We start from the raw sequence: 27,514 nt of genomic DNA on the forward strand, positions 1-27,514 counted from the left end.
TCCCCTGGGTCTCCGATTATTATACTCTGGGGTTGTAAAGACCCCAGAGTATAATAATTGTTTATGGGTGCCCACAGTGGGACATAATACTGTGTGCAGGGACCTCTAAGGGACATAATATTGTGTGCACGGGCCACTAAGGGACATAATACTGTGTGCAGGGGCCACTATGGGGTATAATACTGTGTGCAGGGGCCACTATGGGGCATAATACTGTGTGCAAGGGCGACTAAGGGACATAATACTGTGTGCAGGGGCCACTAGGGACATAATACTGTGTGCAGGGGCCACTATGGGGTATAATACTGTGTGCAGGGGCGACTAAGGGACATAATACTGTGTGCAGGGGCCACTATGGGACATAATACTGTGTGCAGGGGCCACTATGGGGTATAATACTGTGTGCAGGGGCCACTATGGGGCATAATACTGTGTGCAGGGGCCACTATGGGGTATAATACTGTGTGCAGGGGCGACTAAGGGACATAATACTGTGTGCAGGGGCCACTATGGGGTATAATACTGTGTGCAGGGGCCACTAGGGACATAATACTGTGTGCAGGGGCCACTATGGGGTATAATACTGTGTGCAGGGGCGACTAAGGGACATAATACTGTGTGCAGGGGCCACTATGGGGTATAATACTGTGTGCAGGGGACACTAGGGACATAATACTGTGTGCAGGGGCCACTATGGGACATAATACTGTGTGCAGGGGCCACTATGGGGATAATACTATGTGCAGGGGCCACTATGGGGGATAATACTGTGTGCAGGGCCACTATGGGGTATAATACTGTGTGCAGGGGCCACTATGGGGTATAATACTGTGTGCAGGGGCCACTATGGGGTATAATACTGTGTGCAGGGGACACTAGGGACATAATACTGTGTGCAGGGGCCACTATGGGACATAATACTGTGTGCAGGGGCCACTATGGGGCATAATACTGTGTGCAGGGGCCACTATGGGGCATAATACTGTGTGCAGGGGCCACTATGGGGCATAATACTGTGTGCAGGGGCCACTATGGGGATAATACTATGTGCAGGGGCCACTATGGGGGATAATACTGTGTGCAGGGGCCACTATGGGGTATAATACTGTGTGCAGGGGCCACTATGGGGTATAATACTGTGTGCAGGGGCCACTATGGAGCATAATACTGTGTGCAGGGGCCACTATGGGGGATAATACTGTGTGCAGGGGCCACTATGGGGTATAATACTGTGTGCAGGGGAAACTGAGGGACATAATAGAGCGCACAGGAATGCGGAGGAGGGGTCGGTCGAGGTCTTCGGCGCCAGTGTCAGTGGGGAAGGGGGGGGGCCATGTCAAAAGTTCGCCACGGGGCCCCGCCATTCCTAGTTACGCCACTGCTTCCATAGCAACCAATCACAGCGCAGCTTTCATTTCTCAACAGCAGAATACATAATGAAAGCTAAGCTGTGGTTGGTTGCTATGGGCACAGATACAGTTACTATCCTAGCTTGTGACCATCTTACTACAGACCCATAAGGTTAGTATTTCCATAAGCCTTATCTATGGCCAATGCTGTATAATATACAGGTAATGTATCCTTTATTACAGTATAATATACAGGTAATGTATCCTTTATTACAGTATAATATACAGGTAATGTATCCTTTATTACAGTATAATATACAGGTAATGTATCCTTTATTACAGTATAATATACAGGTAATGTGTCCTTTATTACAGTATAATATACAGGTAATGTATCCTTTATTACAGTATAATATACAGGTAATGTATCCTTTATTACAGTATAATATACAGGTAATGTATCCTTTATTACAGTATAATATACAGGTAATGTATCCTTTATTACAGTATAATATACAGGTAATGTATCCTTTATTACAGTATAATATACAGGTAATGTATCCTTTATTACAGTATAATATACAGGTAATGTATCCTTTATTACAGTATAATATACAGGTAATGTGTCCTTTATTACAGTATAATATACAGGTAATGTATCCTTTATTACAGTATAATATACAGGTAATGTATCCTTTATTACAGTATAATATACAGGTAATGTATCCTTTATTACAGTATAATATACAGGTAATGTATCCTTTATTACGGTAAGACGCTCTAATACTACATAAACACACAGCGCTCTAATGACGTCATAACGTACTCTCTGGAACGCATACGTACCAAGTCCCAGGGTTTGCGTTCCACAGTCTGCGCGCCATAGTCCCGCCCCCTCATAGTCCCGGCTGAGGGCGCTGTTAGGTGCGCAGCGCTGGTCGTGCTTGTGTTTTCCTCGGTTGCCGGTGCAAGATGAAGTTCTCGGTGGATTTCCGGGGTCGGATGTGGACGGGACTGCTGCTCCTGGCTGCTAGCTGCATGGTTCAAGCGGCTGATAACAGTAAGTGTGCGCTGTGAGGGGATGAGCCTGGAGCGGAGGAGTTCCACATGTCAGTGGAGTTTAGGATTGTGTGACATAGGGCTGGAGGTCTAGTCCAGGGGGGCAGGATGGAGTACAAGTCCCCTAAAGTAGTGGGGGAGGATGACGTAGTGGTGGCGACCATGATGCAATAGTTGTGTAGCAGAGGGGAGGTGGGAAAAGTGTTGTGATGGAGCAATGGGGAAGTGGCCAAGGTGCAGGAGGTGGCGGTGGTCCATGTGCAGGAGGTGGCGGTGGTCCATGTGCAGGAGGTGGCGGTGGTCCATGTGCAGGAGGTGGTGGTAGTGGTCCATGTGCAGGAGGTGGCGGTAGTGGTCCATGTGCATGATGGAGAAGTGGTCACTCACAGCCCAGGGGCAGCGGTGGGTTGCATTAGTGCCTCGTATATTGATATTTCACAGGTTGACGCTCATAAACTGGCGCAGCCGCAGCTTAAACTGGATTGTGACATTGCAGCGGCGCAGGCGGAGTCTCATGACATGACTGTGCTGCATTCCTATAATTGCACTGTGGCACTTTCCTGCTCCGGTCACATCGCTCCTCTGCTATTGTCATGACAGTGGGGCCGATCCTTGTGCAGATCCACAAACTAAACTCTAATGGTCGGCTTTGGATTTCAGCCGCGGAAAGTTCATGTTGGATTTCAAATCCATTGTGTGAACATAGTCTTAGGTACTGACTTCTGCGTCTGTTTGAGCATCCCGCACACTACTTCTTCTATCTGTGTCTGTCACGCAGCAGAGGTCAGGAAGGTTTGGCTTTGCGCCATCGGCCATTACACTTGTGTAACGCCTTCCTCTTCTCTGCGGCCAGAACCTGTAACCCAGGGGTAGGGAACCTTCGGCTCTCCAGCTGTTGCAAAACTACAACTCCCAGCATGCACACTTGCTCTGCTGTTATTGAAACTCCCATGGAAGTGAATGGAGCATGTTGGGAGTTGTAGTTTCACAACAGCTGGAGAGCCGAAGGTTCCCTACCCCTGCTGTAACCTGTCCCTTATACTTGTAGCTCTGTGGAGGTGTCGGCGGCCTCGTGAGGAATTTCTGTTATTACATTTCATTTCCTGCCTCTGAGGACAAGACAAGATCGGGCCTGAGGGGCGATGTGGAAAGGAAGTGCCCCCCCCCCCCCAATTAACCCTCTGAAAACTCCCTGCAATGATTTTCCCTCTCTTGACGTACATTGTAAAGGGGGATTCTCACCTTGGACCTTTTGGTTGGGGTTAGATGATCCGCCAGACCACAGGGAAAGCACAGTATTCTTCTGTAATGTAGGTTTATAGGACACAAGGTTGTGGGCAGATACTGCAAGAAGTCCGGCGCTGTCAGATTTGTGACAGAGGAGCTGGTTTCCCATAGGGTGCTATGTAGGTCACTCTCATCTGCGTCCTAAAATTTTAGCATGACGTGTAGTCAGATTTTGTCAAAGCTTTGTTTATTGACCCAATTCTGGGCCAATATTATTAAAGCTCTGCTCCCATTGTAGGAATGCTTGTATCGTATGGCAGTCTCTGTATCGTATTGGCGGTCTCTTTATGGAATAGTGTCGTGTACTAGAGGAAATAGATGGTCGGTCTATCTGAATTTGATCTAATGTGCGCACTAAAGAATAGAATTCAGTAGTTGGCCTTTGACATGCCCAATCTTTCTGATCTCAGGAGAGTTGTGATGCCTTAGGCACATTGCAGAGACTATAGTGTATAGTATAGTGCACAGCATGGCACTGCTCATGGTAATGGAGACCCTATTGCTACAGCCCGAGACCTAAGGATAGGCCATCAATATTAAAGGGATTTTCCGTGCAAACTATAAAACCTGGGGAATAATAATAATAATTTAAAAAAGTGATACTAACCTTACCCACTGTCCTCCAGTCTGGGGTTGGGTCCCTTATTCAGTCCTGTGCCCACATTGGCCAGGCTAGAAGTTCTGCGGCTGAAGTGACCGCTATGGCCAGTCAATGGTCACACAGTGTGTACCGGTGACATCGCTGCTAATACGGTTACTTGTACCCAACATGTGACTACTGAGGCCAGCGATTGGCTGCGGTGGACCCCTGAGCTGCTGCGCTTCTGGCCCGCCCACTGTCTATATGGGATGGGCCAGAACGCAGGATCGGGGCTAGTTAAGTAACACAGATTTATTAATTATATGCAGGGCTGTGGACTTGGTAGGCCAAACCAGCGACTGCCACTCCTTTGTTTTTTTTCAGTCTGACTCCTGCTTTAACTCCGACCTCAGTCCCATAGTCCATTAAGTCTAGTGAGTGAAATGCCGTGAAAGTAAATCTGTAATAATCTGCGTCTAATTATAGTTATTATAATAATATCATTAAGAATAATTATTTTTTAGTTTTCCCATTTGCCTGGAAAGTCCCTTTTAGATCCAGAAAACCCCTTTAAGTCCACATCTGCGAGTTGCTGAGTAGGGGGTTTGTATCTGTGGATCAGAAAAAGCCTCCCCCACCCCTATTGAGCCATATTAGAAAATTAAAGGGGTACCACATGTATTCATGTCATCTCACAAGTATACTCCTGCATCCGTGGAGGTCTGCGGAGCTCCTACTATGTGCACTGTTCGCCCCTGTGTTTACTTAGTCAGTGGTAGATTTTTGGACTTTCACCCCTTTGTTGTTGACACGACTGTATGCAGCAATGTTTTCTTTTTCTAAGTTCTTGTATATACTGTACGCGCGTTATAGCGTGGGCTGTAGCATGTGGGAAACCAGGGAATAAGGAAGTCCTTTATCATGGCACATACTTCTCATGCAAATCACAGACGGGGAGGTTAAATCAGTCTCCAGTTCAGATGGGGGTGAACATGTTTAGGTTTTACTGTAAATCACTGTCTGGAATCCGCCCCCAGTTGTGTAAGGCTGTGTTCACACATGCTGTTTTCCGTCTGAAATCACAGATGAAAAAGTCCTTCAAGCGGAGAGAAGACAATGGATACCCGGCAAGACCCCATTATAGTCATTAGGGTCCCTCGAGTCCAGTCCAGTATCCAGTCTTGAAGGACCAGAAGAACAAATCAAAAGGTGTGAACGTGCCCTAAGAAGGTTCCCAATATTAGTGGTAAACTTGTACCTAGTAATGGCCACTGGTCATGTAGGGCGCCCACATTGTGTCTTTACATGACCAGCAATGGCAATGAATTTCTGAGAAAGACCTCAGTAACCCTCAAGTTCCTAAAAAATTTTAAAACTTCAGGAGCTCCAAGTATCAGGTGCACCTAAAATATGCAGGTGGGTTTTCTGTTGATGCTGATCCCTGATCTCACCATCACCCAGTCTGTCTGGGATGACATGACGAGACAGACCGATTGGAGCAAGCCTACATCCACAGAAGATCTGGGCTTAGTTCTCCAAGATGGCGGGGACAACCTCCCTGCCGAGCACTGCCAAAAACTGTCTGCAAGTACCGAGAAGAACTGATGGAAGGCAAAGGGCAAAGGTCATCCCAAATATTGATGGGATTTATTTCTCTGTTCACAAACATAAACTATTAACCCTTCTATTTCTGAAAACATTCCACAATACCGTGTGACAGCTTTTGCAAATTTTTACCAAATTTGGTTCAGAAAACGGTCCAAATTTCGAAACGGCCTTGATAAAAAATTTTTAGGCGCCGCCCCCTGAGAGGCTGGCTGCCTTTGATGCAGTGCTCCAAGCTGGGAGCAAACTTTTTCTTTCCTTTTCACTCTTTTCCTCTATATCTTCAAGAATCCGGTAACCAAGCAATCTAGCACTATGAATTTAGCAACTATAAATCGAATGGAAGACCCTGTGGAGTTTTTTGTTCCTTTTGTTTCCATTGTAAAGCATGGACTCAAGACCTGGTTCAGCTGGTTTCCACATGTGCCTGTTACCATCCCCCCAGCTAGGACAGCATGGCTCAACATGCGGCATGGAAGAGAAACCTACATGGAAGTGTGGACTTCTTCGTTCAAGGAGATGATTTCTGGCGTCAATTGCTGATGTGTGAAGATGCTACAGCTGACTGGTATTTCTTTCTATTACTGTGGACACATGGGACACTGTTACAACCTGGGAACCTACCATCACCCACCTACCCCAGGAGTTATGGAAGCTTGGCAAGAGAGCAGCACCATGTATACCTGGATGGTCTCTGACTTCCTTGGGGCAGTAGAACACTGTGGTAAGGAGGAGGAGGAGGGCTTGTGATGAAGGACATTTGGGGCATTTTTTGTGGTTAAAAGGACAATAGTGCTGATGCAAGATACCGAACTATCAGCTGTGAGTAGGAGATCTCACCACCTACCAAAGGAACTGCCACATGTATCATGATAGCTGCATATGTCCCCCACCTCTGCAAAAATTTCTGCTTGTTATATCCACATGCTGTGACCCCCCTCCTCGTGTCCTACAACCAAGTCGGCTGTATTATTATTATTATTATTATAATTATTATTATTAACAACAATCTGCACAGAGAACTAAATGATCCTGCAGTGTGTCTGTGTCTCTTTCTTTTTAGTTGCTATGATTCCTAGGATTTCTCTATCTGCCATGAGCTTCTATGTGTTTCTCTCTTGTTATATACTACTGTACCATCTATGAAACTGTATCACTGAAATTTCCCCATTGTGGGACTATTAAAGGAATATCTTATCTTATAAAGCTTTGCCGATCCCTTTATGTCTCCATGGATACAGACGACGAACTAACGCTTGTGTAGTCTGATCCCGCGGTCGTACTCTCGCACTTCTGTCTAGTTTTGGAACATTGTACGCAGCCCGTCAGGATATCTTATATAATCCTCATTGGATTTCTTTCTATTCCTCTCTCTCTATTTTGATATGAAGCAAACACTTGGTCACTTTTTACCTGTAGACATTTTGGGAGGTGCCGGTGGCCGATCCTCTGCTCTCGCCCTCTTACACCCGTGCTGTGTATTTGCTCTTTGCTCACCCATGCGTATGTGACTTGTTTTTCGCAGTTATCTCGCAGTCACGTCCAGCTGATTTTTCTAGATGTCACATGAGGCTTGGTAAATATTCGGGAGGCCCGCCTGCACGCCGGCTCCCACACGGCTATCTGATCACTAGGTGATTATTCACACAGGCAATCAATCCTGTCAGCTTAATCACCTGACTGGTTTATGGTACAGTATTTCACATGTTACGGTATATAGCGACATGGTCATCGCCGTGTGACTGTGCTGGGTCAGAGTTAACTGGAGGGGTGACTGGAGGGGTATCCAGGTTATTTCAGAGCAGGTTCTCACCGTTTTCAAGATCTCTGCTTCCTGTCAGTAGGAACGTTCACTATGTGGGTAACAATCCATCTTGGCCGTATGATGGACCCCCTAGATGGCGGCCTCATTACAGGAGAACTGTCCTGTCACTGAGCGGTTTGGAGCAATGAGGGTGTTACCGTTGCACCAAAAAGTTATGCTCCTCCCTCCTTGTTCTGTGCAATTGCACCGCAGCTCAGATCCTTTTTCTTTTTTTAATATAGATTGGTAGCCCCATATAGAGATCACAATGTACATTTTTTTTTTCCTATCAGTATGTCTTTGTAGAATGGGAGGAAACCCACACAAACACGGGGAGAACATACAGATGTTGTTCCTGACGGGATTCGAACCAAGGACCCCAGCACTACAAGGCTGCAGTGCTAACCACTGAGCCACCATGTTGCCCCCACAGCTCAGATACTTGGCGCAGTGCGGTATAACTTCTTGGAACTGGGAATCAGAGTGGTGACATGATTGTAAGAGTTCAGGGCCGGGCAAGATTTCAGCTGAGCTCCTTGGAGATGGCATTCCTGAGCACTATGGGCCATAGTGTTTTGGTGCAATGGTGTCGCCCTCATTGCTCAGAATAGATCTTGACGACAGATGGAAAGTCGGGCGAGGCAGACCTATATAACTGGAGCTGGTTTGATATGGCTGGACCTGGTGACGGACTCCCTTTCAGGTTGTGTCTATGTCTGTAGGTCGCAGTGCAGTGAAGTCCATGTATACGGTCATCGGACCCTGTGACTTTTTTTTGGGATCTTGTGATGTTTTGCTGTCCGTCACTGAGGCTTCTATGGCTTTCTTCTTTTGCTCCATGATCACATTTTTCTCATTGCTTTTTATCACATGATGTCGTGTGGCTTTCATTTGTTTTCCTGACATGAGACAGACAGGAAATGCAGAGTTTATACGACAGGACGCCGCGGACCATTTGTGGCCGACATTTCTGCACATCGCAGTAGTAAATCCTCCATGTTCACCAAATATATCTGTATGGGTTATTGTGTGCTGTCACCTCTCTCCTTGGAGTTAAAGGTTCTCTCCAACCTAAATTAAAGGACAACTTTTCATCGTGTAGGCCGCTTTCACATGACCGAATTTCTGGGTTTGCCGGATCCATCTTGAAGGGAGACAGACCTCTAGCATTGTGGGTAACCAACATGGCTTCCCGGCAGGGCTGGATTTTATTTCTCCATAACAATTCTTGTCTCCATTGCTGAAATATTCATTTATTTCTCAATATGGAGCACTGTTGCTCCATAGTTCTATGACTTGTGAGATTTCAGTATAGGTCTGACCTATGTAACAGTGGTGGTGGGTTAGTATATGTCACCCCTTTAATTGCCTATAGCAGCCAATCACAGGGAGGCTCTCAGTTCACATAGTGCTTGTGAGAAGTGAGCGCTGCGCTCTGATTGGTCCCCTGGAACGTTTTATCCCTGTCCTGGGCTATGGTAATACCTGTAAAGCCTCCGCTGCTTCTCCTCCATTGTGTCGGGGCCTGTCCTGACCTGCACATGGGATTCCGGGAAGATTAAATACGTCTCGCCTAGCAGCCACTTCTTGCACAATAACTTGTCTCCAGACCGCGTGTAAGGCGGCCACTAGGCGCTACTCTATTTTATTTGAGCTGTGCCCTCTTTAGGACAAATGAGGTTACTAGAGTTTATTACAGTGTACGACCAGCGCACGCGCCTGCCTTGGACTCATGATCGTGACCTCAAAACAAGGCCGCAAGCGGAGGACGCTTAAAGGGGCTTTCCTGGTTAGTTGAACCTCAGCAGGGGGAGGGGAAGGGTCTGACACATTAAAGGGATTGTACCATTAAAAAACTATTTTTTCTAGGTAACACGTCGAAGTAGCCTTTAGAAAGGCTATTCGTCTCCTACCTTTGGAAGTGATCTCCGCCACGCCGTTCGTTCGAAATACCGGTTTGTACCGGTATGCTAATTAGTTCTCTCGCAGGGATGGGGGCATCCCCCAGCGCAGGGGATGCGATGGGGGCGTCCCCATTGCTGCTTGAAAACTGACTGCAGCGCCGCCTCTATGTTCTTCTGTATCCTCCCCTTCCTTCTTCCTAGAGCGTACTGCGCAGGCGTCCGACATAAAGCTGAAGAAGGAAGGGGAGGATACAGAAGAACATAGAGGTGGCGCTGCAGTCGGTTTTCCAGCAGGAATGGGGACGCCCCCATCGCATCTCCTGCGCTGGGGCCCGCCCCCATCCCTGCGAGAGAACTAATTGGCATACCGGTACAAACTGGTATTTCGAACGAACGGCGCGGCGGGGATCACTTCCAAAGGTAGGAGACGAATAGCCTTTCTAAAGGCTATTCCGACGTGTTACCTAGAAAAAATAGTTTTTTAATGTTAGAATCCCTTTAACTTGGCCTATGCAAAGCTCAGTCTCATTCAAGTGCTATAGAGCGCTAGTCTGATAGTGAATAGTCTACTCTATCGACATGGCTGCTATGAAATGCTATTTATTTTGCTTACTTGTATAGCAGAGCTATTCCGCAGCGCTTTAGACATTGTGGTCAATGTCCCATATTGGGCTGACAATCTACATTCGCTATCAGTATATCTTTGGAGTGTGGAAGGAAACCAGAGAGGAGAGAACGGGGAGAACATAACACCTATTATACCTAGAACAATTCATCCAGAACATTAAAACCAATAGACTATTGCAGAGAATGATATCCCATGTGCTACTATAAGAATACGTGAAAGGCCCATTTTTCGTTTAACCCTTTACGTGACCGTTTCCAGCTTAACAAATCATTTAGCCTGTGTACATAGTGAGGACTTTTTATTCTCCGCTCCATTTTCCTCCTGGAACCTCCTCAATTATTCGCCATTTTACTTTACTTGCCTCTTGTTGTTGTACCATTGCTGTTTCCCCAAACTCCCCCCTTATTTCTTCGCAGCCTCCTCCCCTAGGGGATAAGTATCTTTGCGGCGTTACTGCTTTATGTCTGTGTCTGGCAGGGGATTTAGGAAGATTGAGTTTTACCAGCTGTAGGTACGGTGAAAAGTGAACCTAAAAATCACGTGAGGATGAGAGATGGCTAGATCTCAGTATATACAGATGGCTATCCGCACCCTGATGCTTCAGTTCTGACTATTTTCCTGTATTTTTCTTTATTCTCTGGGCATGTATTGTTTGACACACACGAGGATATAGATGTCTTACTATAGAAACCTAGTTTTTAATACTCCATTATTTTTTCTCTCCTTTATAGCGACTGCTCCTCTGACTGCGCTCAACGTTACGTCCCCCGCCAGCACCACGTTGTCTTCCCATATCTCAAAAGAAAACGCCAGTACACCGTTGGCACCCACCAACTCTTCTACTACTACTAAACCGGTGACCACTCCTGCACCTGCCACAAGTCCCACCACTTCCACAACAAAAGGTAACCTGCCTGTAGAGGCGTTTTTTGGTTCTATTATATTTTAGTGTTATCGTTATTATTGGGATCTGCAAAGAACACGATCCAGAAAGTCCCACCCTGTCTCCTGTACCGTCTGTCATAACTGTTCTAGCACATGGCTGTATACAGGAATATACGTGAGCTGATTGTTTAAAGGGGTTAGACACTTTCAGACCAATATTGACAAACAAATGTATAATAAAAAGATATACAATTTCCCAATATACTTTCTGTATCAATTCCTCACGGTTTTCTAGATTTCGGCTTGCTGTCATTCATTCTGTTACTTCTAGAGGATAAAACTCTGACCATGGTCATGTGATTTACGGTCCATGGTCATGTGATGAGCACACAGGTGCACAGCTCGTTACCAGGCAGATGTCTGATTTCTGTGCTGTGACTGTAACGAGCGGCACTTGTGTGCTCATCACATGACCATGGACCGTAAATCACATGACCATGGACCGTAAATCACATGACCATGGTCAGACTTTTATCCCCCAGAAGTAACAGAATGAATGACAGCAAGCCAAAATCTAGAAAACTGTGAGGAATTGATACAGAAAGTATATTGGAAAATTGTTTAACTTTTTATTTTACATTTGTTTGTCAATATTGGTCTGAAAGTGGCCAACCTCTGTAATGCCAAAAATTGAATCCTTGCCCGTCCCATTAGATCAGGGGCGCTCCAATGCTTAGAACTAAATAGACCGTTCAAGAACAGAGCTGTACTATAGATAAGCCATAAAGAGCAATTCACACCTAACTAACTTGTTCCAGACATTTCTGCAAATGAAGATCAGTTCCTTGCATTTAATGGAGGTGGTTTGTGAGACAAACCCATTCAGGTTGCAGACATTTCTGTCTACTACAACTTGCTTCTCCTTTAAGGCTGCCTCCCCTATGAGGCTGCCTCTGCCCCCCCCCCCCCCATGAGGCTGCCCCCCCCCCACCCCATGAGGCTGCCCCCCCCCCCTACGAGGCTGGCGTCCTCCCCCCCTACGAGGCTGGCGTCCTCCCCCCCTACGAGGCTGGCGTCCTCCCCCCCTACGAGGCTGGCGTCCTCCCCCCTACGAGGCTGGCCTCCTCCCCCCTACGAGGCTGGCCTCCTCCCCCCTACGAGGCTGGCCTCCTCCCCCCTACGAGGCTGGCCTCCTCCCCCCTACGAGGCTGGCCTCCTCCCCCCTACGAGGCTGGCCTCCTCCCCTATAAGGCCCCCTCTAGACATCTATGTAAATACACTCTATGAATTCCCTGTTGACATTGTACCATAAGGGATATGCTATTAGGCCCAAACACAGAATATGGCACCCCATTACTTTGAGTAATGGCCCTAGTGCTAGGCTGATGCAGGGCAGGACCAGAACCGATGGAGAAGACAGACATCCTGATCGGTGCTCAGTTCTTTTAGCCTTTTCCATGAGGGAAGAATTTCTTGCGCATGTACAAGGGTTTTACAGGTACAAGCTTTCCTTGTTTCCATATAACGGAACAGTCAGTCCCCCCTGTTCTGGACAGCCCCTTAATATAAGTTCAACATAGCCCCGGTAATAAGGGCCGATCTAGGAGATGGCAGTCACAGGCAAGCGATTGTTCAGCCTTCGTACAGGTTCTTAGTAGCACGTCCCTATTTATACAGAGCGGTATTTTGCCATCAACCATGGTCATATATTGGGTTATCGCCAATGATGCAAGGATTGCAGGATAAGCCTGGCCTGTTTAGTCAGGGGAAGATGCCGCCATGTCATGACTGTGACCATCTTTACATGTGCTATGTGTCGTTCCCATTGTGTGCCATTCTTCATCCTGTTGTGTTTCTTCTACATGTTTTGTGTCTCACACCAGATACATTTTCTGTTGTTACCTACAACATGGTGTTTTATAGTCGTACAGGTGAAGGCCGACCACGTTCAGTTGTATCTGGTTCCTGCCGAGCATTTTATTACATTTCCGTGTAATAGTAAAACCTGCTGGTTTACTGGGCGACATCTTTACGACATAATATCCAAACGGAAGAAGAGACAAAGAACGAGATTGTCGAGGTCACACAGACTAAAATAACTCTCATAAAATAAGCAAAAACTTACCCACGATGTGGTCTGGAGATATCTAGTCCATAGCTGTACATTGCCAAATACCAGGGCGGCGGAGTCAGGGCCAGATTTGGGGGAAAGTTACCAACTCCAACGTCAGTATAAAATGATTTGTAATGATTTTGGACCATTCTATAAGGAATTCATGGACAGATTGTTACAGATTTACTTTGATAGGAATCAGTCACTAGATTTTTCATGACTTAGAGGATCTTTAGTAGTTTGACCTACTGACCTACTCCATAGCCATCTCTAATACCATAAGTATATAGCCAGGGTAGAACTACCAAGAAATACAGACAGATATTGTGTATAAGAATTTGCCGATAGACATAGGAGACACTAGCATGTGCCCGCGTCTTTGGGCACTTTGTCTGCGGGTTGGTTGTGGCGCTGAGCCGCTGATATGTAGCGAATTCCTGTTGGTTATGATCCGCCGCACCCCTTACACCCCCGGACCCCCTCTCTCCCCCCCCCCCCCTCCTCCACGCCATCTCATGCCCCTCCTCCCCCATGGCGCACGCACAGTCGCTGGAGTCCTGGGTTCGAATCCTGCCAGGAACAACATCTGCAAGGAGTTTGTATGTTCTCCCTGTGTTTGCATGGATTTTCTCCCATACTACAAAGACATACTGATAGGAAAAAAAAATGTACATTGTGATCCCTATATGGGGCTGACAATCTACATAAAAATAAAAAATTGCAGAATTTGAGAGAAAGCACTGATTGTGGAGGACACCAGGGGGCGCCATAAGTATGTAAATGCAATAGATTCATTTTCCTTTGGAATAAAATTATTTTCAGAATAGAATGAAGGGACTGTGAAAACCCACTTGTAGCCAGGGGAGGTGTAAAATGTAGATACAAATCAAAGGCCTCCTCACCTACCTCTGACGCTCTGTCTGGGCGTCACGTGCGCTGCTGGCAGTCTCTCCCACACAGACAGGCTGCAGCCAAGTGGGCACATGTCCAGGGCTGGTGATGTCACTGCACATGTGACCAATGATGTCAGGGATTGGTGGTCACAGGAGACTCAACACTTCTGGGTCCTGCAATAGCGGGTGCATTGCTGGGACGAAGCGCCTGGTGTAGGTGAGCATGCCTTGTCTTATCTCATACCTCCCCCAGCCACCCCTGGGTTTTTGGGTCGCTTTCCTATTAATCTTTGAGACCTTCCCTTACCTTTGTAGTGTGGCGCTTGCACACCTACGTAGACATGTGACATTCCTAGATACCTATGAACATATTCGGAGAGATTTATCAAACCCTCTAAGCCAGTTTGCTGGAGTCGATGGACGATATTGTGGTGCACATTTCGCACAAGATCCAGTCGCGTGTTCTATGCCTCACTATCCACTTTGTATAAATGTGGACGGAGTGAGAAGGGGATGGGGGGGGGGGGCACGACCCAACATATATTTTGTAATTCATTACAATTTTCAGGTATAATGGAGATCTATAGCAGTTTCATTCTGGTGCAGGGACATCCAGCTGATGTATGGAGACGCCAGAGCTGTCATTCTCTGAACCTGTTGGGGCCTTAAAGACTGTCGGACGATATACCAGTCTTAATAAATCTGCCCCATTGTATGCCTATAGGCTGCTATATGACAATATATGGAAATACAGCTCCCATTGCAGTCATGGTCCATGTTATGCACATCTGGAGCCCAGTCAGTGCCCTGTTATAGTATATGTGTTTATGTACAAGCAGGCGTATCGTTTTTGGATTCAAGCAGCAGAATTGTTCCCCTATAGGGAGCTTTCGGTGATCTGGATACAGGCACCACCATATATATAATAAGATAAGATAAGATAATCCTTTAATAGTCCCACAGAGGGGAAATTTCAGTATGTTACAGCAGCATAGTAATACAGATAAAGCAACCTGTATGGCCGGGGGTCGTTCAGTCCACTTGTTGTTTTCTCCCCCATATACTATGTTGCTGAGAACTGCATGCTGTTGGTTTTGGAGGTGTTTTTTTTTGCATGATGTGGTGTTTTTCTCTACACGTGATTACATGCGGTCTGTGTTCTGTGTCCTACACATGCTTCATGAAGGACCTGACCACACAGTTACTACAGAGGTAAGTGCAGGCCCTACACACCGATCCCATTCACGTCCATTCCACAACCTCACCATCTGGTACACGGAGGTATAAAGACAGATGGATGGCGATGTGGATGCAGCAGAGCTGTGTTTGGCATCTAGTACTGTGCACTTGGGGGCACCATGATAACTCCTATCTATGGCACATCCCGAAATACATCACAATGGCTAAGGAAATGAACAGGACTGGTTGGCGATCCATTATTCACCATGAACATTGACATCTGAGTATTAGAGGAACAGTGGAAAAATACCACCTTTACATGGTTTGGTTTACATCGCCAGCTCTGATTGGACAGTGTGAGTGTGCAGGGACACGCCCACAACAGGTAACGCCCAGTTGTCAATTCAGGAATATTAGAAGAACTGCACATTGCAGAGTTGTACAAAAGGATGCCGCAGAGTTATTTTGTGTGGAATACAATGATTTATGGCAACAGACAAATTCGGGTCGGTGGGGTCCATTACAATACATCAGGCACATGCACACGGTCATGGACATGTAACCTTAGTGTGTACAAGCCCCTGGACGATGGAAGACGTGTGTTATGTTTTGGTTCGCAGTCTCCTCATCTGTTCTCGTCTTCTGGTCTTGTAACATGTCACCATATTGTCTGCTGGACTGTCAGGATTCATCTGATGCCGGGTTCTGTTGTGCGTCCATATCCTGTCGTCCTACTACTTGTCTTTTTGGTCTTGTGGCGTTTGTGTGATGTAAGGCCATGTCATGTAGCGCCACTTCCTTCACATCTCCCCCTATCTAATGGTGGTGATTCCTAACCGTGCCCGGCAGGCGTAACAGATGAGCGAGTACTATTCGAAACGGCAGTTTCGAATAGCACGCTCCCATAGGAATGAATGGACACAGTCGGGGCTGGCGTCCTGCCGCTTAACCCCCTGCGCGCCGGGCGCTCCCATTCATTCCTGTGGGTGCTGTTTTGAATAGTACTCGCTCCTCTCTATGATGGCTGTTTTATAGATGGGGTGACTGACTTGTGCTTTGTTCTCCTATTTAGGAACTGCTGCGACTAATGCCACAACCACCACCACAACTGTGACCAGCAAAGCAACCAGCAAGACGTCACCTGTGGTTGTCACCTCTTCCAGTCCTGTGACCAGTACGTATTTGTAGACCAAATTTCTGTAAAAAATAAAATAATTTTTACCCTAATGATATGACCCCCTGGCTACTGTTAGCCACAGGTGTCGTAAACTTCGGTTAAAATGAGTCTGAGTGATCCGTTAGGAGGTGGAGTTAGTCCAGTAGGGGGTGGGCTTGGTCATATATGGGGCAGGGTTTTTCTTTAAGGGGCACGGTGAGGCTTGGGTCACACTTGCGCTGGGCTCTCCATCGTTCGGGTCTGACGTGGGACCTGAATGACTGTTTGCCTGTCCGCTAAAACAGGGGTTACTCGTGGACTCCATAGACTATAATGGGGTCTGTCGGGTTTCCACCATTTTTATACTGCAAACTCCTCCGTGCAGGACTTGGTGCAGACTGATGAAGCCATAAATATTCATCTTCACATGGATATTCAAATCATCCCGTAAATGCGTGAGGGCTCGCATTTAAAAATAGAAATAAAAAAAATAACCCTTTATACTTGCCTAGGGATGAGTCTCATCGGACTCTTTTTTTGGTGCTCCCGGCACCTGCGCAGCTCTTTAGTGAAACTGAACACTTCACTGCGCAAGTGCCGGAGGTCCTGGGGATGTTCGCTATGGGCGAGCTGTACTCTTCCGGCTTCAGTGAAGAATTGCGTTGTCCCGAGGAGTACAGGGACAGGGTAAGTATAAAGGCTTTTTATTTCTATTGCAAATACTGATTGCTTTATTACAAGGTGATTTGGGACACTAAACCCCCTGCTACATAAGGGCCTGTGGGTGGTTAAGTGGCCAAAATCGCCTTGACAGATTCCCTTTAAGTACTATGCTCACACCCGCACTATGCGCTTCATTCTAGTCAAATTTTCAGTGAATTCAGTTAAAATCACTCAAAATTCTGTCTTCCTGCAGGTACGATATCTGCCACATTACAGAAGAAATCCGGATTTGACGTGGGCAGTTTCATAGGAGGAATCGTGCTGACTCTTTGCCTCCTGGCTGCAGCCTACTTCGGGTGCAGATTTTATAATTCAAGAAGAGGCGTCCGCTACCGCACCATGTAAGTAGAACAATGTGATTTAGGAAGCTTAGGATACGTTTTGGTTTTAACTGCAGCTTAAAGAGGTATTCCCATCTTCTAGAGCAGGGGTAGGGAACGTACGGCTCTCCAGCTGTTGCAAAACTACAACTCCCAGCATGCATACTGGCTCTGCTGTTCTGGGAACTCCCATGGAAGTGAATGGAGCATGCTGGGAGTTGTAGTTTCACAGCAGCTGGAGAGCTGAAGGTTCCCTATCCCTGTTCTAGAGTGACGGGGTATTACTAGGATAGGCCACCAGGTTATGCTACAGTTTTCTCAGCCAAAGTCAGGAGTGAATTCTTACTTCTCATTCATTTGGATCCACTCCTGACTTTGGCCCAGGATCACCGATGTGCACGAACATCTTCAGCACCACCTCACATGTCAGACCGAAGTCTATCCTAGCAATGTACAATAACTTTATAAGAGCAAAATACCTCTTTAAGTAATTAAAGGGGTTGCATGAGATTAACAGACAGAAAGCAAGTCTGCTTAATGTTCAGTAGTGCAGTTCAGCGGCAACCACAATTGGCCTGATCTGCAGTTCCAGCCGTAGCTTACGGAGAAGAGTGGTGATGCTTTTGAGGGAAATAAAGCCAAGCTAACCCCTGTATCAAGAGATCCTTTCACCCCCTCCCCCAACCCCGACTCTATACATCCTTTAATAGGTGCTGCTCCACTGATTCTCTAGCTCCCACCATCCCCAAGCTATCCTTTCTGTTTCAGCACAGTCATACTGGCTACTGTCAGGTGGGCGGTCCCTGTCTTTCTGCTCCACCCACCTGACAGTAGAAAGTATAGTAACACTGATACTAACAGAAATATTTGCTCAGGATGATAACCCGGGCTTACTTCTGTACAAAACATTACTACGTCTTTTCCCCGCACAATATATGTTTTGTTGTCTGTGAGTTGTTTTTCCTGTAAGCAGCGGTGAGGGAGGAGCCGAATGTCTACAACCACATCAAGGCAAGCGGCCGAGAAGAAAGATCTGCTTCTCCAGAGTAAGCAAGTTTGTGTCGGCTGCCTATGGAGATGTGGCTGTGCTATGCATTGCGCTGACACATCAACCTCCACTTAAAGGGATTGTCCAGGATAACTGGAAATGCAGATTTCCAGAAACGGATCGTCATGACTACTCCCCCATTATACTTTCCTTCTTCCTATGAGACGGCTCCTCCATCTTGACTGAGTCTGCAGGTGTGCGATCTTCTCCAGCGCTGCTCTGTGCACTTCTAATAATCTACTGCGCAGCGCATGTTCATTGCTGCAGAGAAGAGCGCGCCTGCAGACTCAGTAAAGAAGGAGGAGCCGTCTCGCAGGAAGAAGTGTGGAAGGGAAGTATTAGAGATGAGCAAGTAGTGAAATATTCAAGATTCAATATTCGTTTCCAGTACAGCCTCAATATTCGACGACTCGATCGAATATCGAATACCATTACAGTCTATGGGAAAAAATGCTCGTTTCAGGGGAAACCACTATTCCACTAAAGGAGAGTCACCAAGTCCACGAGTAGCAGGAGGAGAGCGTTTAGGAGGAGCGCTGTGCAGTTAAAGTGCACAGACCCCATTATAGTCTATGGGGTTCGTGCGCTTTAACTGCACAGCGCTTGCAGTTGCGCTGGTATTCCATTCAGGTGGGTCCTCCTGCGGACTCCTTCCAGACGGGAGGCAAGCGCTAATGTGAACCAGCCCTTACTCGTCATGCAGAACCAGCATTGATTGGCCGAATGCTATACAGTGTGTAGCTTTCGGCAAATCAACGCTGGTTCTGCAGCAGGCTTGTCTGTGAGGAGGCAGAGTCTAAGATCGGACCACAGCAGTCTTCATTGTAGTCCGATCTTAGACTCCGCCTTGTCACAGACGAGCCTCTGGCACAACCAGCGTTGATTGGCCGAATGCTGTACACTGTATAGCATTCGGCCAATCAACGCTGGTCAATGCATTCCTATGAGAAAAAGTCATCTCCCACATAAACGCTGCCAGCTCTCCCGACTAGTAAGGACGAGCCTGCTGCAGAACAGTGTATAGCATTCGGCAAATCAACGCTGGCTCTGAATCGACTCTTTACTGCGAATAGCTAGTAGTATTCAAACAAGTACGAGTATTTTGAATACCGTAGTATTCTATTGAATACCTACTCTATCGAATACTACTCGCTCATCTCTAGTAAGTATATAATATGGGTTGGGCTGAGTAGGTGGGGAAGGGTGGGGAAGCTAGAGAGATGGGGAAGGGGTGTATGGGGGTGAGGGGAGTAAGGTGAGCGGGGTTAGTGTCTAAGTTACTTAGCAGGAAGCTGAACCACGTAAATAAATGCAGGATACACCAGAAGCTCCCCGAGATCACTCCAAACACAGCTAAAGGTCTATAGGTGCACTTATTAACCCATTAATAGCACTAATGGACATTTAAAAAAAAACATTTTTTTTTGCCCAGAAAACCCCTTTAACCTAGTGGCTGAAGTAGCACATGCAAGTGTCTGGACTTGGGTCCATCATATTGTTCAAATACGTTCATTGCCTACTTGTTTGTATTTACGGTCAGCAATGATGGCGGCTAAATAGGGATGAATGAGTTGCCTATCTCCATACACTGCACACTTGTTGCCTTGGTCACTTGGGGAATGTCCTGCCCACAATAGATAATTTTAGGTGGTCCCTGGCACGTTTACAGAGTCCACTTATCAGGAATACCCATTTTAGGATTGGTAATTGTGTTTAATGAGTTACTCCATGTGTCCACGATAGACCAGCTCTGCCATGGACAGTGCGTACCCTGTAAATAGTGAACCTCATGCAACAGGGGCAACTGGTTGTATAGTTGGCACTGCGAATAACAATTGGGTTATGGAGAGGCTTGTTTATGGAAAGTGACCAATTTAGAGGGCACCATATTCATCCACATAGCTTTGAGGATAGCAGTTTGGTAAAGCCTACACCACTCTCTCCCAAAACGTTTTAAACCTTAGCTTGCAGTCCAACAAGGGTTAATAAGTTGGATGAAAGTCTGCAGCGATGTAAATCAGATCTAAATAGATTGAAATTCATTGCTATATATATTAGCTCACTTATATAGCGTCATCCTATTCCGCAGCGCCTTCAAGACCTTGTCAGTCGCTGTCCCGTGTAGGGAGCACAAACTACATTCCCTATCAGTATGTCTTTGGAGTATGGGAGGAAACCTACGCAAACACGGGGAGAACATACAAACTCCTTGCAGATCTTTTGTTTGGCGGGATTTGAACCCAGGACTCCAGCACTGCAAAGTATCAGTGCTAACCACTGAGCCACCGTGCTGCCCCTCCATGCCCACAAACTGCCTGTACATGGCGATATCTACAAGTATGCAACCAAATCTGCAGCACAAACGCAAGGATTTGTTGTGGAATTAGTTGCTGTATGTAGTGACTAGTAAAGCTGGACTGTCGGCGGTCACATTCACACGTAAGGAGGCTTAAAGGGGATGTTCTATTGCTTTTTATGGATGACCTATCTTCAGAAGTGATGAGAGGGGCTCTGACACCCGGGCCCGATGCAGAACAAACTCCTACCTCCTATACTGCGGTTTATGCAGTGTGCGTCTTCACCAACAGAGGGCGCCCAAGTCATTGCAGACAAAACGGCGAACTTTGTGGAATAGCAGAAAGTCTTCTTAAAGTAGCTTAAAGGGATTGTCCAAGACTGTATATTATTGGCTTATGCTTAGGATAGATCATCGATATGGAATCAGTTGGGGTCTGACACTGAACAACCCCCCCCCCCCCCCCGGTCAGCTGATCTTTATACAGTGTATGGAGCTGGAAGCAGATGGCACCTTATACTGTGTAGTGTCCGCTACTATTGCAGCTCAGCCCCCATTCACGTCACGTTGGGGGGAAGAGGGGGGTTTGTATCCATAAATAAGACAGAGACCAGAAGTATCAGCCATTTGTTTGTAAATTTTTCTTCTTTTTTTGGATCCACTTCTGTGTTTGACTACAGTATGCGAAGTTCTAGGGGGTTTCTACAACTACAACATTGAGGAAGACTTCTCCTTAAGACAGGTCGTCCATTAGTAGTGGGGAGTCCTGGTGCCCGCATCAGTCCATCTTTGAAAGATGTGTGAGCGTCTGTTCATTGTTGAGCAGGCACATTGCTTCCAAAATAAGCCCTATCCTGCAATTAAGTCCTAGCTAGATTTTGCAGGTTTTTTGGAGTACTCTTGAAATATAATCCCTACTCCAAAAATAAGCCATAGTTACATTTAGGTTTACCCCCTTCCTGACATCTGACATGCAATTACGGCAGATGCCAGGTCCTTAAAGATGGCGGCCACCAAAGCTACCGTACTAGGTCTCTGCTGTTATGTACTGCAGAGACCTGGAGCTAATGCCTGCGATCTGGCTATGGGAAATATAAGGTAAGAACTTCATGCTCCTGCTAAATCCATTCCTGGATTTGGCGCAAAAAAGCAGCAAAATTCTGCAGTGAAAAATGCTTAGTTTTTGCAACGTGTCCTCAGTCTTAGAGGGATGCATGCTCAACACTCAGTCTTAGAGGGATGCATGCACTGTCTATGGTCGGCTTTACAGTTCACTGTGTTTGGGGGATCTTAGCCTTGCTTTTTAGGGGTTAATTTTGACCACTTTGATACAGCAGATTTTTTCATCTTTGCCTCGCGGAATTTGGGGAGCCATATCTCTTCACTAAAATATTACATCCTGGAGAATTGATTTGCATATTTTTTTTACCCAGAATCCCTAGCGGAGCAGGAATGACTTGTAAGTCTCTGTACTGCCTATGTAGGCACACACTCTCCCTAATGTGTATGATTATCCCCTGACCCTGGTCTATAGTCTCTCACTCTGCCAAATCAGTATCCCTGCGCTATGCTGAGGAGGCCCAAAAGACCGAAACAGCGCTGTCCATAGCTGGGAATCTGTTCCTTTTGGAATAGAAATACTAATTTGGCAATTAAATCCGCATCATGATATTAGACTTTTTAACTGAGTCATGCATGATGTTAAGGAGGCCGCCCTCTAGAGGGCAGCATACACAGGCACTGTTCTTCTAATTACATCCTGGAGAATAGATTTGCATATCTTTTCCTAAAATATGACAGACAGATTCCGCATGTCATGCCGCCATCGCCAAAACCCCTGGGGGAGAATGCTCAGCGCTCGCAACGCCACGGGGAAGTTTCTGACATGCTTGGCTGAGGTCAAAGAGTCCCTGGGAAATGGATATCAAATATTTACTGGCAAGGGTCAACAAAGACTAAGCAATAGAACAAAGGACACTTAACCGCTTAGTAACTGACCTCTTCAGCCTTAAAGGGATTTTCTGTTACTTCTTTATTTCCGTGGGACTTCCAGCACTGAGAGGGGGGGGAGGGGAGAGGGTCAAAAACAAAAATGTAAAAATGTCACCAGTGGGAAGGGGTTAAATCTAATGGAATTGAAGCTAAGCCTCTGACCTAGATGTGAACAGAGCCTGATGTGTAAAAGGCCTGCAGGGAGGAGGGATTATTGAGGCAAAAGTTCATAGTACAATGAGATGTCAGTCTCATGAGCCAGCGGAGCGACGTTTTAAAGGGAATTTATCTTTAGGTTAATTATGGGCAGTCCTGTCAAATAAAACCGCTCCTAGAGAGATCCACATCTTAGAAAGTTATAGTACAGGTGAGCTGGCAGGAATCTGGGTGTTTTCCCCCATGACGTGGCGCGAACACCTTGGCAGCTCATGCAGATATTTTAACCCGTTAACTGCCAAAAAAAATTTGGGAACTGCACTGTGAAAACGACCTCATGTGCGCAAGGGAACACATGCACATGATCAGTTTAGGTTTCCTATCACGGGCAACATCCTGCTGGAGCACGTGAAAGTCCTGTTTCTATTCCTCAATGACAGGTGGTGTTCGTAGGCAGGTTGAAGTATCCGATCCCCAATTGGGGATCGTGGCAGTTAATGGGTTAAAGAGCAGGATATTCATTGTGCATCCTCTAGAGGCCTCCCCACTGGTGTGGGATATTGGACTGCTTAGCCAACATGTAATAGGGAGGCTGACTAGTGCTGTTAGCAATGTCTATGGCTACATACCAGAAGTTACTCATCTTATCTCTATAGAAATGACATCCGATAAGTATGGCTTCTACAGAACTGAGCTGTTACCAGAGAAGCCTGACCGTTATCTGATCCCCAGCTATGGAGATGTACACACACTGATAGGGAAGAATACAAGGAACTGAGTATTTTCTTAGAATTCTTATCAGTACGTGACTGCTCTCCTGTAGAAACTGGAATCTGTGCGGCATGACATACACAACATCCCTCCTCTATGCAATATACATGAAGTGAATGAGGGAAAGAGAAATGTAAATCCCATCAATAGTTGGTGTGACGCCTGCCCTTTGGAGGAGGAGTCCTGGAAGTGTTGATCCGGCCCCCGCAGAGCCCTGATCTCGGCATCCAGTCTGTCTGAGATGACATTAAGAGACAGAAGGATTGGAGCAAGCCTACATCTACAGACGATCTGTGCTTAGTTCTCCAAGATGGCGGGGACAACCTCTCTGCCGAGTCCCAGCAAAAAACTGTCTGCAAGTACTGAGAAGAACCGAAGGAAGGCAAAGGTCACACCAAATATTGATGGAATTTACATTTCTCTTTTCATTATTCACTTAATTTTATTGACAAAAATAAAATCTACAACCTTCTAGTTCTGAAAATATTCTTACTTTGCAGCATTTTTTCCACACGTGCATAAAACATTTACACAGTACTGTGTGTATAGATAGATTTATGACACACACATAGTTGCTATTAAACTAATCCCTGAGCATGCATAATATAAGCTTTGCTGTGTAGACTGGGACATGATCAGCTGAGGATGGGGCTGACAGTTCTGTTGTACTACTGAAGGTCCAGATAAATGAGGCTAGTAACGCTAAGAGCTCAGATGGGATGAACAATAAAATAGTCAAGGATTGTGCCGTAAGTTAGTGGTAACAGCTGCATGATTTGCACGTGGATTTTGGTTTTGGTACGACAAGAAAGATGAGATCTCAGCTTTCATATGCTGCATATAAAAGCACAGTCGGGTATGTGTTTTGAACTATTGAAATCTCTAAATGTTTTATAGTTTGTACTTCAGTCTTAGCAGGATATGAGAATCTCAGGCTTCTTGTGATACCAGAACCATTTTTCTAGGTGGCATAAAACCGGAGATACGGCCATGTGAAGTGACCTTACCCTACAGCTCTACATACTACATTGAGTACAAGTTTAGGGCTAGTTCACACGGGGATAAGCCCTGCGCATTTTGGTCCTGATTCTGATGCGGGAAGCCGCATCAGAATTGAGCCAAAATGCGGCTTCCGACAGTCACGGCTTCCCCCTCCGGAGTAGGCGCAAATGAATGGGCGTAGTCCGAAGGGTGCTGCCGCAAGGCGGACCCCGGGGCTGAATCAGCCGCAGAATCCACCTGAAGAAAGGGCAGCTCGTTTCTTTTTCCCGTGAGCTGGAACATACTGCTCACGGAAAAAAAGAGATCTAGCGGTCTACATAGACTTCCATTATGAGGGGGAGGATTCTGAGGTGGTTTCAGCGTCAGAAGCCGACCCTTCTTGCCCCATGTGAACGAGCCCTTACGGACAGTCTCTCCCTGGCATTGCTAGTGGGAACCTTACAGCCTGTTTTCTATTAAAAGGAAGTTAGATAGGTTAATAAAGTGTAATACAAAAATGTTCACTCCCACGACAGAGTAGTAAAAATAGAATAAAATCCGGAGTTCTTTTACATTCTGTAAAACAGATTCTGAGCTTTGTGTTACCTTATTGTCCTAGTAACTAATTCTATCATTTTCTTCCGTTACAGCGATGAACACGAGGCCATCATTTAAGGATCCTTCTCTGGAATCATCTTGCTTCTTTCGAAGATGCAATTGTACAAAAATAAGCTTCAGGTAAACTCTGCAATCGGATCGCATTGTACATGGCATAACGGGATGATAATACACAGGACTATTCATTTTCTTCACGACCATCGGACACTTTGTACCCAGACCTGCATTGCCCCCCTGCTGAGACACCTCTTACCTCTGCCCTCGATCTTGAGGACTTTACTATAAGACGGGCGGCTTACTCTTTATGGGTTCAGTCATTGCGTCTTATTTCTGTACAATTAGTTTCTTGGGCAACTGCTGGACGTGAACCCTCAAATGCAGATGGACCCCACCGTCCCTGCAATGTCTCCTGTGGTCAAATGTAAACTTCAGACACAAGTGTCACCAAGCTTTAACACCTACCCGTTACTGGAGCCGACCAGCAGCTCTTTTCGTCTCCCAAAATATTCCTACGATGCTTTAATCTGAGGGTTCAGCAATTTTTGTGTTCTTTTTTTTCTATCTGCACTGACTGGGAGAGCACTAGAGAAGAAGCTGGGGAGGGAAAACGCTGATATCAGGGCATGTTTCTTTAGAAAAACTACAGAAGCGTTGTGTGGCATATTCCCATTAACTCATTGTATGAAATAATTCCAAAAAAAAGTGAAAGTTTCTTACTCTGTAAGTGACGAACAGGACGTTCTCGTCGTCATTTCTTAAAACTGGCCAGAAAAAAAGGAAATGGGTTGCAGGAAGAGGAAACGGAACATTATGTGCAAAGTCTGATGTCTTACCATAAATGTGAAGAAAAAAAAAAAATTAGTAGGGTTTTTCAGATACTTTTTAGGTAAAGAATAGATGGGGGAGGGGGAGCAAAATTACTCACCTCACCTGTACCCCAACTGCTGACGTTCCACTGAGTTCCTACGGGTCAATACTTCCTAGTAAGAGACCAGGGGGACCCACTAAGAGTTTGGAGGTATGATTGCATAAGGATATGTTCACGCTGAGTTTTTTTGTAGATGGATTTTGAGTAATCCGCCTCAAGAAATGCCTCTCATCTGTCCCATTCATTTCGGCGGGAGTCGGTAGAGGTGTCATGACCTATCAGGTGGATTCCGCCTTATAAAGCCCTTTGAAATGAGTGGGAGGTTTTTGTTTTTTTTATTCTTCAATGGGCTTTTCAAGGTGGAATAGATATCCACGACGCGTTTAAAAAAAAAAAAAAAAATTGGGTACAAAATCTGCTACTGACTCCCATATAAATGAACGGGGGAGATAGGAGGCAGATTGCTCAAACACTTTGTCAATTTACCCCCCAAAATTGTACCTTGTCAGCCCCATTCAGAGCGGTCTGTATCTGTCAACTCTTATATCCATTTCTTATTTCCATTTCTGCGCCATGACGGCGCTCACATAATGGTTCATGCAGCAGGACAGGTGTAAGGAAACCTCTCCCGCAATCTGTTACATGTGATAAGATCTTTTATCTTACTTTGGGGGTCTTTTCTTTTTGATTCCGGGTTAAACGCCCTTTAACCTCTGTTTCACTCTTGTATATAATTTGCAGCGTCTGTACTTTGTCGGTTGCTGTGTCATCCTAGTCTGCGTCGGTCATTGTGGATTGTGATCACGTGACTTGTGTTTTGTTGCTCTGAGTATCTGAGCAGCAGGATTGTCCGTGTGTCAGCGTTATAGCCGTGGACTTGTCCTGACTTGCTCCAGCTTTATAGTGCACTCAGGATAGTGATCACTAGGTACGTAGTAACCAGGGCTAGGGGTGCATTCACACCTGGCAGCTGAGGTGCTGCAAAAACCACATAAGAAATACATACAGTTGCAGTAAAACATTTATTTTATCATGTTTTACCTATACAAACCACAGCGAAGAGCCTTGTATTTTTACTAATGTTGTACTAACCGCACCTTGACTGCTGCCGTGTATATTTTGTGCCCTTACTACGTGCTTTTTTTTTTTTTTATTTGTTCTACTTCATGCTCTCTGCATTCTGTGTCTTGATACATATTGAGGTGCTTGATTCCTCCATCCACTTCCTACGTACTCGTACGTCCCTGGCCACCTTATCGGACATGTAGGACCCCTGCACCCCGGAAACTACGGCCATAT

The 27,514-nt window shown here is 46.0% G+C and overlaps 1 protein-coding gene across 1 annotated transcript; it reads left to right on the forward strand.

The window, feature by feature from the left end:
* The first annotated feature begins 2,250 nt into the window (after nt 1–2,250).
* Nucleotides 2,251–27,202, forward strand: TMEM123 (transmembrane protein 123). Its single transcript, XM_075266156.1, has 5 exons — nt 2,251–2,409; nt 10,948–11,121; nt 16,359–16,460; nt 17,359–17,506; nt 25,380–27,202. The coding sequence occupies exons 1-5, from the start codon at nt 2,322–2,324 to the stop codon at nt 25,402–25,404; spliced, it is 537 nt and encodes a 178-aa protein (XP_075122257.1). The 5' UTR covers nt 2,251–2,321; the 3' UTR covers nt 25,405–27,202.
* Nucleotides 27,203–27,514: the final 312 nt, after the last annotated feature.

This window comes from Leptodactylus fuscus, chromosome 2 (assembly GCF_031893055.1).
Source record: "Leptodactylus fuscus isolate aLepFus1 chromosome 2, aLepFus1.hap2, whole genome shotgun sequence".
In the NCBI taxonomy this organism is placed as follows: Eukaryota; Metazoa; Chordata; class Amphibia; order Anura; family Leptodactylidae; genus Leptodactylus; species Leptodactylus fuscus.

Excerpts from the sequence above, each read along its gene's own strand:
- TMEM123 (XM_075266156.1), top strand. The coding sequence starts at position 2,322 with ATGAAGTTCTCGGTGGATTTCCGGGGTCGGATGTGGACGGGACTGCTG. Across the intron at positions 2,410-10,947 it reads GGTTCAAGCGGCTGATAACA|CGACTGCTCCTCTGACTGCG; the intron begins GTAAGTGTGCGC and ends TCTCCTTTATAG. Across the intron at positions 17,507-25,379 it reads GGCGTCCGCTACCGCACCAT|CGATGAACACGAGGCCATCA; the intron begins GTAAGTAGAACA and ends CTTCCGTTACAG.